The sequence below is a fragment of the Micromys minutus genome (assembly GCF_963924665.1).
Source record: "Micromys minutus genome assembly, chromosome: 1".
Lineage (NCBI taxonomy): Eukaryota > Metazoa > Chordata > Mammalia > Rodentia > Muridae > Micromys > Micromys minutus.
Window position 1 is genome coordinate 61150469 of NC_137969.1, and position 12107 is coordinate 61162575.

The window sequence follows — 12107 nt, forward strand, 5'->3', positions numbered from 1 at the left end:
AAAAAAAGAAATAAAATTTTACTTCTAAAAGAAAGTTCTGCCAACTTAAGGGGTCAGGAAAGTTTCTGACCTTTTAAATTATATGATAAACAGGGCAACAGCCAGTGGTGTCGCCCTCAGTGAGGGTCCAAGAAGCACGGAGACGGTCTTAGGTTCCATCCAAACATCACAATAGGAATAGACAACAAAACTTCACACAAATTTAACTCCACATTTTAGAGCTTCATTTTTGTTTGCGATGGGAGTGAAAAGAAATCCTAGGTGCTATAAGATGCTCAAATTAACAGGTCAAGTCACCGTTTTCATTAAGAATTACAGGCAGGACTGTAGAGATTCTAAGTTGAGAGCACCACTGGCTGCTCTTCCAGAGGACCCAGGTTCAATTCCAAGCAACCACATGGCAACTTACAACACTAATCCCAGTTCCAGGGTATCGAGGACTCTTTTGGCCTCTAGGGCACTGTAAACATGTGGTGCACAGACATACATGAAGGCCAGACATTCACATGAATAAAATAAAATGGGAAAATAAATTTTACAAAATATCCATATGGTATCTGTGAGGTCACATTCTTCTCCCTTAACTACCTGCGCCCACCAGTAGTTAACCTTTATCCTGTATCATCAACCTTGACATCTGTGATACAATTACATATCCTTTATGTCTTTTTTTAGAAGACATTATATAGAAATTAAATCCCTCGCGTCTTTTTAAAGTCTATCACATATAAATTTACGAATAATGTGTTTTTTAGATTTATTTATTTTATGTATGAGTACAGTGTAGCTGTCTTCAAACACACCCCAGAAGAAGGCATTAGATCTCATTACATATGGTTGTGAGCCACCATGTGGTTTCTGGGAATTGAACTCAGGACCTCTGGAAGAGCAGTCAGTGCTTTTAACCACTGAGCCATCTCTCCAACCCATACAAATAAGGTTAATGTCAAAATATTAAATTGGTCCCCAGTTGAAAACAAACAGAATGCAATCATGGTCTGAGTGATGATGTCTGCACAGCTGGAAGGGCTGGGTGCACTCAGTTGTAAAGATCTGCTACAAGTACTGGGTTCAAAACCAGCACCCAAACAAACAGCAGAAAAATGAAGAAAAACACTTAGATGACAGGGACTTTGTGGACATCAAGAACTCTCTTCTCACCTACAACCTGGAAACGACAGAAACACCCAAGAAATATGGCCAGGCAGAGAAGGCAAAGACAGGTGCCTTTCATCTCAAGAAGCTTTCTGAAGAGTTGTTCAAAAGAGAACTTTGGGGAGCTGGGCAATCTAGACTCCTGAGACCTTCTGGTTTCCTATCCTCTCAAGCAAAATGAACAGAAAGATTAACTCCAACTGTAGACTACACACGACAAAAAGCTTTACATAAAAGGCAATCCACACATACAGAGCTCAACTTCACTGTTGTTTTTCTCTAAACAAAGATCTGTATATAGGGTCAGCCCTAGACAGGTACAGCATTTTTAACAGTAATCAAAATCATAAACCCAAATATTAAGAAAATTAACTAATAAAATAAAACTAAACCCCAAACCATGTAACACATTGTCTTTGTTTTTTTAATCTTGTTTTATAAATTAATATAACTCACTAAGTGCATATGCCATAGTAAGGGTCATTTGAATACAAAGACTTAATTAACACGAATAGTCAGCTGTAGCTGATGTCGTCTGTGGCAACAGCTTTTTAGGCACATGCTCAGAAGCTGCACGTATCTGTGACCTGGACTGTCCTCATTCCAGGACCCAGAATTATGCAGAGCAAATACTAAAGTATTCACTGAGCTTTGAGCTATGCCCTCAAGAGAAAGGGTAAGTAAACATGGCAGCCAACACATCAGACCGCACTGGCTACTTACCGTAGAGGAACTGGGAGCACTGTGTGTAGCCTTCCTCCATTTCCTCGCACTTGTCTGCAGCGGTCTGCATGTCACTGTAGGTCATAGCGAACACAGCTGCTCCTGACTCCACCAGGAACTTACACACTTGTACATTGTTACAGGAGGCAGCACAATGCAATGGGGTCCTGTGGAGTAAGACACAAAACTGGTTAGAAATGTTTCTCTAAGCTCAACAACCTCCACTTGGTAAGTTATCCATGAAGAACATTCCTCAGTCTCCTATCTACTAGCCTCACAAATAGCTTTTAAAAACTAGTTGAATCAAGACAGATCACTGAAACAATAAGATAATTACAGCTATAAAGGAACATGTCTGAAGCAATGGACCAACGGGCCCAGGAGCTGAGTACCAGCCAGTGTAAAGAATCAAGGAAATAAAGTCTTCACTGTGATCTAAAAAGAACAGAAAAAAAAGTAGATTCAGCTCAGTCTAGACTTTCCCAACCCTGTAATTATTTCTTATTTAAATTTTAAGTTTTGCATGTATATGCTTTGTCTGCATGTACTTACGTGCATCTCTTTCTTATATGCCTGGTACCAGAAAAAAAAAAAGTCAGATCCTGGAACTGGAGCTATGTACCACAGTTGTGAACTATAATGTGAGTGCTGGGAACAGCCAGTGTTCTTACTACTAAGCCATCTCTCTAGCCCTGAAACCTGATAATTTCTGCCAGGGTAAGATCTAAGAGTCTTTAAACTACACGCCCGCACGCCAGTATTCTTTTTCAACACCAGCTTTCAAGGAATTCAGTTGCACGTATAGGCTACCTATATTTTTAAAACTCAAAGTAATTTTGGCTGAAACTGTCAATTCAATTCTAAGTAGAAAAGTGAGATGATTCCTGATTACAGGAACACATTCTTAGAATAGTGACTGTACTAAACACACACAATTCAATCTATTTTAGGCAATGAGTTAGCAGGAACTTATCAATACCACAAAAGAAAATCGGTGGCACCTCAGACTACTGGCTAGAAACCGTAACTATGCAGGCTTTGACATGCACAGCACTTCTTTGCTTTTCTTTCCCTCTTCAGTCTATTCTCGCTGTGTCTTCTCTTTTCATTTACCCTACCCATTGCTAAGCTCACAGTCCTGGGACTCCCTGGCTCTTCATTGCAGAAAAGTGCTCCATTGTTGAGCTACATCCCAGCCATGGTTTGGACAAAAGGTCTGTTTGATTATTTACAAATACTGTGTCACTATATAGCTTTGGCTGGCTATTCAACAAATATCTAACGAAAGAAAACAGTCTTCAAAGATGATCACGTAGTCACTGGATAATTCCAGTAGGGTAATTCACATTTTTGATTTACATACACAAGCATCTGATGCAACATTGAAAGAAAAAACAAATTAATAAAATTAAAGTACTTAGGAGATTAAATGGTAACCTTTTCAGTCCTTTATAGAAAAGGTTTTCATATTCCTCCACAGAAAGAGCTTGTGTCTCCTACAATCTCTCTTTCTGAAGGATCAAGACTGATGAGATCAACTAAGCTCTAAAAGTATTAGAGAGCTCGGAAATAATTTATAAGTCATAAATTATGGCTGTTCTGAGTAGCATTCTGGAATCAGTCTGTCCACGCTGTCCCCTTGCAGTATGAAGTCAGCACTTTGGAGAATTCACACTGTATATGCCACCTGCCCATGGTGCACTTGGCAGCCACCTCGACTGTAGTGTCCCCATCCACTAGTGCTTGTGATCAATAAGTCTTGTTTCACACAATCACCTCAAGCACAGAGAAGGGACACCGGCAATTTTATCACAGTATACTATAATTAAAATCTTAAACTCCATTTGCTTCTAGAAATTGAACAAAATACCTATTACAAGAGGGCAGGTAACTCCTCCAAGAGCATGTGGACAGCACGGGACGGAAGCATGCTCGCATATGCCTTCCACTAACATTAACCACTGCTTCTAGCATGAACATGCGCAGCTGATGTCTGGCTGGAGTTTAAATGTACTTACCATCCATCACTATCCGCTGCGTTTACATTAACACCAAACTGCACCAGGAACTTCACAATTTCTGTGTGGCCTGCGCACACAGCATTATGAAGAGCTGTGATGCCCTCATCATTGGGGAGGCTTGGGTCATCCACCTGTCACACCATGTCACACCAGTAAGAAGGGTGAGACTCTCTCCAACTTCATGTCACATCAAATGTCATTACAAACTGGCTCTTAGGACCAAAAAACCAGAAACTTTGGCGACACTTAAATATCGTAAGTGAAACACCGAGGAGCCTGGAAAACTAAAGAAAAGTCCTAGAATAGGGCAGAGGGCCTGGCCGAGTTAAGTACTTACTGCAAGAAGGTTTTGTTTAAAAGTCATAACATCAGAAACTATAACCTTATAGTTATCCTGCTCTTCCTTCCAATTCGCACAACGAACTGGTTTCTAAGGAGACATCCTATTTGCTATGGGCAGTTAAAAAAACTTAACCAAAACTATTTTAAAGAGTTGGGAACAGTAGCACATGCCTGTAATTCCAGTACTCAGGAAACTGAGGGAGTAGGATCATAAATCTGAGGTTTATCTCAAGACCCTATCTTAAAAAAATCACCACAGTAATAACAAATTTCAGAGCACAGACAAGTGTGATACTCCATTGCAGAGTGCAAACGCACACAGAGTGACGTCAGAGAGAAGCGTTCTTGCTAACAAAGTACACTGATGTATCTCAAGTGTAAACTCAACTCCTACACTATCAAAACCTTAGTTACATTTTTGTAGTTACATTCTTAAAATAACACAGCCCGTTTTAGAACATGCTCAATATCTCTCTCCACAACTCCAGAGCCCCAAAAAGAAAAATTTTTAAATAGAATTTCTCTATAGTAGCTATTTTGAGCTTTAAAATAATATTTAAGAAACTTACCTCATAGATAATTCTCTGTACAAGGTCAAACTCTCCCTCCAAAGATGAATCTAGGAGCAAAGCAAGGGGGTTGAATTTGACCCTCATCCCATGAGCAATCCGCTCCGAGCCAGTTTTCCGCAAGTTTGTCCTTTTGCCCTGCAAAGGAAATGTGGAGGAAATGAATGAGGGCAGAGGCAGCAGTGAGGTAGTGAAAAAAACAACCACTTGGGGTTTTATTTGTATGTTTATTTATTTTCCTCAACATTTAGCTTAGGTTGGTCTGGAACTCACCATGTGACCCAGACTGTTTGTAAATCACTCATCTAAGAGTGTAGTGCAGAAAGCCTCCCTCGTAAACTGGCAATACTCATCCCTAAGAGCTCACATAGACAGGTGCTTACTAACTCCTCATTAAAGACCGCAGCATCCTTGTTGCACACAAAAAGGAAGACACATAGCTGAAAACATCAGGACCAGAATTTTAATCTAGGTAAGCCCTTCCTATTAAGTATTTCATACCATAATCCTTGCTAAGGCACAAGCAAATTATTAGGCTAAATAATAAAGCTGATTAGTTATAATTAGATATATACTGAGCGAGAACCGTACATCTTAAGGCAAGTTGGACTTTAAAGCCCCAAGAGGTAGTTCTTTTCATCTTATTGAAACAGGATTTTTAAACATACACACACACACACACACACACACACACACAGAGAGAGAGAGAGAGAGAGAGAGAGAGAGAGAGAGAGAGAGAGAGAGAGAAGAAGAGAGAGAGAGTTCTTAAATTACATCTATTTGTTTATGTGTGTGTGGGCGTGTTGGGGGCTGTACACACACATGTGTCACAGTGCAAGTGTAAAAGTCAGAAGACAACTTTCAGGAGTCAGTTCTGTCCTAATGTGTGTCCCAGAAATAGAACTCAGGTTCTCAGTCTTTGTGGCAAATGTCTTTGCCCAACGAACCATCCTACCCCCTTTTCATTTTTATCTCAGATGTAAAGAGCTGGAACTTTTAAGTAACAGATAATATACCTCGCAGACAGAAAAGACTAAGTGTTGAAACATGTAATGAGGCTAAGACTGTGCTAACAGCCTTCGGATGCTTCAGAAGGCAAACACCTAGCCACACACTTTCAAAGAAACATATACAACCGCAGCATCCACTTCACCTAAGACAGAAAGGAAAGAGCAGTCATTTTCCTAGGAAGAAAATAAGAGACTCTTCCGAAGGAATCACAATATATATAAAATATGGGATCAGACATATAAAACCCGATTAAAATATCGTTCAAAAGTGTCATTTGGTTTTTACTGTGTTTTAAAATGACTGTTCCCAACATTCTATTTTGTGTTTAAGGAAACAAAAATGACTTCTGACTAAGCTATAGAAAAGCAGGCTATAGAGACCATGGTATCCCCACCCCACCCCATCTCAAAGTGACATGATAAACTCCCAAAACAATTGGAATATGTGGAAGAAGTGTAGAAGGCATTTCCAGCCAGAAACATAATTTTAGGAGAACTTGATTCTAGAGGAAAAGAAAACCAAGAGACTGGTACTTGTTAGTGATTTCCAGACAACACTGACGGGGAAGAAAGGCCGAAGCGCCTGCTCCCCTCTGCCGTTCTCTCTCCAATCCTCCTTCAAACTTTATCAGTTTTATGTTTGAGACTCAACCTTCTATTTCGTTAAAAATACATTTAGGGGGCTGGAGAGGCAGCTTGACAGTTAAGAGCACTGGCTGCTCTTGCAGAAGACCCTGGATCAATTCCCAGCACCTACATGGCAGCTCATAGGTATCAGTAACTCCAGTTCCAAGGGATCTGGCACTCTCTTCTGGACTCCTTGGGTACTATGCATGCACACAGTGCACATTTATACAGGTAGGCAAAACACTAATATACATAAAATGAAAAACAAAAATAAAATCTTAACATCTCACGGATAGAAAATTCAAAGCCGGGAGAGCAGCAGCACAGCCCATAAAGAACACTGTACAGATCGCAGCAAAGCTGGTGCTTGAAACCCAGTGTCTCCCTAGTGTGACTTCAGTGAGAGAGAAAAGTGGTAGCCCGTACAGGTGTGAGAACAAAAATGTTTCCTCTATAAAGAACCCAACTCACACCAAAATATAGCAGTGTTTTCACATAAATGTTACAACATCTGTCACTCTTACCCTGAGGGTGATTGGTGATTTGGTGGTAAAGGTCTGTATTTCAGCAAGTCCAGAGGCACAAGGCCTGTATACAGGGCAACAGAGTGAGATTCTCTCTTTAAAAAAAAAAAAAAGGAGGGCGGGGGGCTGGGAATCATATCTCACCATGAATGAGTTCCATTGCAGTCAAAACCTAAGACTACAGAGACCCACGTCATGCCAAGGGATCATAAGATAAAAAGGCAAACAAAAAATACAGCCACCATGAGGAGCATCCCAAGAACAGTCTCCTGGATGAACATGGACACTACATTACTTACAGGAGGCAGAGACACCTGCCCGGTGATTTCAGGTGGGCGCATTCGTGCGGAGTCTTCTTCAGACACCTCTGGTTCCCCAGATGGGTATGGAGGGGGTGGGTATGGGGGGTATTCTTCTAGGTATACTTCAAGTAAGTGGGGGGCCTCTGGGTTTGTTTCTTCCGTGTTACTTTGGAGATTCGTACTGCTGTCTGTGACTCCCTCAGACACATACTCAAGGCCTGGAGAAGGAGCTGGCGCGTCACTATTCTCTGTACTGGCACTCCCCATATCCTCTGGGGACAGTGATTCAGGGACTAAAGAGCCCACCTCCTTCTCTGGCTCCACATGTAAATATGGGTTTGGAATTTCAATTGGGCTATCTGGGTTGATAGTCACTGAGCCTGGTGACTTAGATGGGTATGATGGGACTGAGATGGTCTCCATGGCAGCTATGGTGGTCCTCTGATACAACAGTTTCTGAATATTTGGCCCATTAGGGCCTTCTGGTTCTGTAATGGAGCTGCGTTTCTTTAGTGGCCTTGGTGCATTGGACAGCTTTTTCCGAAGGGCTTCTAAGTCAGCATCACTCTGGTTTCGGTAAGGGTTAGATAAGAAAGGCAGTAATTTCGTTGGGCTGAGTGGTCGAGGAATCCTTTCATTTTCGTGGCTCTCGTGAACTGAAGATACGTGCTCTGTCTCAGGCTCTGGACTGCCAGGCTTCCCCTGGCTAGAGGAATAAATGTTCTCTGGGTACTGTTGTGGATTCTGGGCAGCAGCTATCACAGGCTTGCCATACACTAATTGGTGAAGAGAAGAAGGAAAAGCCCTGGTTAGTGCTAATTAAGCAAAACTGGTAAGAACACAGCTAATGGTAAGCCAAGTCTCTCTTTGCTTGATAGATACTACATTATTTCCTTCACACTTAGTATTCTAAAATAACAACAAAGCAAGAACTTCTATCTTTGCATTGAATCAAAATCTCCACTGATTATAACATGCACTGTGTGCTATGAAATAAAAAGGAAACCACATACTGTAGCATCAGGGAAAATCGGTAATCTGTCCACATACAGATTAAGTCCACACGTGTATTACCCACTCTAAACACTACTCAAATGTGGACCAATGTAAAAAATCATATTTGGCTCACAAACCTGAGAACCACTTCCTTTCCCAAAGAGACTCCTCTGAAACATTCAAATTATGTCAAAATAATCTGAAGTCCAAATTATTCTATTAGCAATATTTACCAAGGATTACTGGAAAGACTAAGAGGTAGCAATGCACTGACACTTTAGTACATTCTGATAGCTTTAAACCACAATTCTATGCTTATTTCATAACTACAATGCCATTTTCAATCCATTACATTGTGGTCAATTGTGCTCTAGCCCTCTAATATAACCAACAAGCCAGAAAAAAGAAAACAAAAACCAAAAACCAACTCAAATATCCATGTTTAACACAAACTAGTTTTATTATGGCTTCATATTTATTTAGTGGTAGTATCCTCATTAGGATGTATTAGACACAGGTGAATGTTGCTTTCAAGAATCCAGAGACAATGTAATTGTCCCAGCCTCCACATGCCAAGAACAGCCAAGCCACATTAAGGATGAGGCTTCTGTGACCTCTGTGACCGTTTCTCCACATCAGTGACCTCCTTCAGAACCAACCCCCAACTCAGCTGTCATGGATAGTTTTTAGTTGTCAATTTGCCACAAACCTAAAAAATCATCTTAGAAAAGAGCCTCAAACAGGGAACTATCTAGATCAGGTTGGCTTGTGAGCATGTCTGTGGGAATTCTTGACTGTTGATTGATGTAGACAGGGCCAGCCCACTGTGTAGAACACTGTTTCCTAGGTAGTAGGTCCTGAACTATATAAGACAGGAAAAAGCTATCTGAGAACAAGCAGACACAGTGGGTTTAGTTATTTCTTTCTGCTCTTGACTCTGACTACAATGTGACCAGTTGCTTGAGTTTGTGCCTCAACTTCTCCAAAATGATAATAAAATCCTCGCTTTTCTGTTGCCTTCTGTGGGGTATTCTCTCATAGCTGTAGATATGGAAATAAGACATGATGCAGGGCTGCAGTAACTACTGTAGTGTAATACTTAAAGGCACTACACGAAGCTCCCAATAAGCCAGAGCACAGCTAAAATTCTTACAACAGCTCCAGTCTAACTAGACACTTGGTACCTTGATGTCTACAGTAGCGTCACATAGGACTTAAGCCCAAAACAGGTAAAAATGAAAGCAAGAACCTTACCTTAAATCAAGGGCTAGCTCTTAAGACGACTGTATATAAAAGTGCTTACCAAGCAAGTCTGACAACCTGAGTCCTATCTGCGGAACCTAACTTTCAACAGCTACCCTCTGACCTGCACATGCACACTGGAACATGTGTTTATTCCTTCAAGTGTACTCCCCTCCCCACCACAAACTTAAAAATACAAACAAATGGAAGCTTACCACTTGAAAAGTGGGGGCCTCTGGGGTGCGTCTTGGTCAAGGCACTCTGCACAGCCTGCTGGAAGTTTTTTCCTGGTGCCTGATGCTGTGTATACATGGAATAGATGGAGCTTGCTGCCACAGTCTGGGGTTTCCGAAAGGCTGGAGGGAAGGTGTCCTTGGAAGGTTGGGGCGTAAAAGGCCGGACTGCAGCAGCAGGTGGACTTTCTTGCTTAGATGCTGGAGACAGAACTTGGTCCTGAGCACCTGAAGGGGCCCCTGGAGACAGCAGCACCCTTGCCTGTGGCCCAGCAGGCTTGAGCTTAGCTCCCATGGATGTAGCAGCTATTGGCAACTGCTGAGGATTTCCATCTGGCTTCATGTCAGAAGGTGGCTGAGTAGTTTGTCCAAAGTAAGGCAAATTAATCTGTTTTGGCTTTGTAGGAACAGGAGGTGGTACTTTAGCCCCATTTTTATTTACAGTCTGTAATATATACAGTAGGGCAGTTAAAACACTATGTAAAAATATACACAATACTCTAGTCAGCTCACTTCACAAATATAAGAACATACTATAAAAATATCATCTCTAAGGTCTCCAGCTAGCTCAAGGGCTAAAGCAGTTGCCACCTAACAAGTGGACCAGAATTTGGTCTCCCAGAACCCATGTAAGCACTGAGTGGGAGCTCGTCTGTAATTCTAGCCTATGAGCTATCTAGTTAGACTAGTCATAGCAGCAAACTTTTGAGTGCTACTTACTGAGAGACCCTACCTCAAAGAATAAGGTAGAAAAGCAATTGAAGAAACTTCCCAACATCAACCTTGGACCTCCATACCCTTGAGCACATATATGCACCTAGATACATAAACATGCATATATACATACATACTTTTCTGCACACTAGACATGCCCATGAAAAGTAGACAAAATATTGCTTCCATTTTAAAAATCATTAAAACTTTAAATCAAATAATAATAAAATAATTTTAAAATCAGGTTAACAAGGACTTAGAGTGACATAATGCAATTCCTCCCTCCACTCCATGGCTCCCTCCTAATCTTGCTTCCTAGCTGAGCAAAACTCTTTACTGACATCTTTCATATCCACGGAACACATCAATACACGAAAAGCATATTATCAGAATGTCACACACTCTAACTGAGCATAAAAGTGTACTTCTGTAATCCCAGCCCTTGGCAAGGATGGAGGACAAGTTTGAGTCCAGCCTTAGATACAGAGCAAAAGCAAGCCCCCCTCCCCAAAACACACCAAAACATGCAATTCCAGAGTTGCATGCACTTGAAAATCGCTAACTTGCAGCATTCACCCACAGGTCCATTCATCCTAAGTTAAGATCTCCAGTCACTGAAGGCCCCAGTTACATCATTGACATGGCCTTGGCTCTAGAGTTCAAGGGTTTCTGTTGCACTTTCTTTCTTTGAGACAATCCCCCACCCCAAACTGGCTTCAAATGTGAGGGAGTCCTTCTACCTCAGCCTCTCCTTTGTGAGCCACCATGTTCATCTACTAGATTTCAAAGAAATAAAACATCTGGAAGAATACTCTTCCTCAGTGTACTTACACACTTCAGAGAGTCCCAAAAACCTGTGACCCATCAGTAAATATGCAAGCCATCCCCAATATGGCAGGAGTGTACAATCGTATCTGAACAGCAGAAATAACAGACTCCCGTTATATTTCCCAATGTTCTAGATACTGTACTTTTATTCTCCCTCACAGACAACATTTACAAATTTTTTCTTTAAAAATGTACTAGAGAAACACATTAGCTGATAGCTACTGAGACGGTGCTAAGTACCTGAGCATCCCGCAAGATGTCCTCACTGCTCTGGTTTTTCCTCAGCGTACCAAAGGAGGGTGGGGCAGCACACTGGTCCACTGTGTCAAACATGGAAAAGGGACGCACTTTCTTCTCTTTCTCCCTCAGAGCAATCTCCCCATCATCAACTAAAGACAAAAACTCAGCTTGATAGTCAGACTGTTTAGAAGAAAACTGCTTATCATTCCTGTTTCTTTCTCCTAGATCTCTCTCCAAACAGGCCCACCAAGTACTTTCATAAATAAACTATTCCTGGTCTTAACAAACTAAAAAAGGAGCTAGCTAGAAAAAAAAAACAAAACAAACAAACAAACAAAAAAAAAAAAAAAACCTTTTAGAGAGTCAAAGCAAAATGTTCAGGGGAAGCACAGTAAGTCTCACCTTGGTCCAGAGCATTTCCAGAGCCTTGGCTGGGTAAGAGGTCGGCATTGGAAGGGTTCCAATCAGGGTTAGCTGGGTGAGCTTTGGTGCCTAGAACACAGAAAGCAGCCAGAAGTCACTCACATTCAAGGACATTTTCACTGGTTCAGTTAGTCCACTTGACTGCTAAAACTTTTAAT

At 41.3% G+C, this 12107-nt stretch overlaps 1 protein-coding gene across 2 annotated transcripts in view; it reads right to left on the reverse strand.

Moving 5' to 3' along the window:
* TP53BP2 (tumor protein p53 binding protein 2) overlaps positions 1-12107 on the reverse strand; it is a 49846-nt gene that overhangs the window by 5253 nt on the left and 32486 nt on the right. The window contains exons 10-16 of one of the 2 annotated variants that reach the window (XM_080938557.1): positions 11929-12018; positions 11527-11606; positions 9727-10189; positions 7271-8049; positions 4811-4948; positions 3897-4030; positions 1879-2045 (exon numbers count right to left, since the gene is read on the reverse strand). In XM_080938557.1, coding sequence (XP_080794683.1) covers positions 1879-2045; positions 3897-4030; positions 4811-4948; positions 7271-8049; positions 9727-10189; positions 11527-11606; positions 11929-12018 — 1851 coding nt within the window. Of the gene's footprint in view, positions 1-1878; positions 2046-3896; positions 4031-4810; positions 4949-7270; positions 8050-9726; positions 10190-11526; positions 11676-11928; positions 12019-12107 lie in introns of both variants that reach the window. The other variant, XM_080938556.1, reaches the window with a different exon arrangement.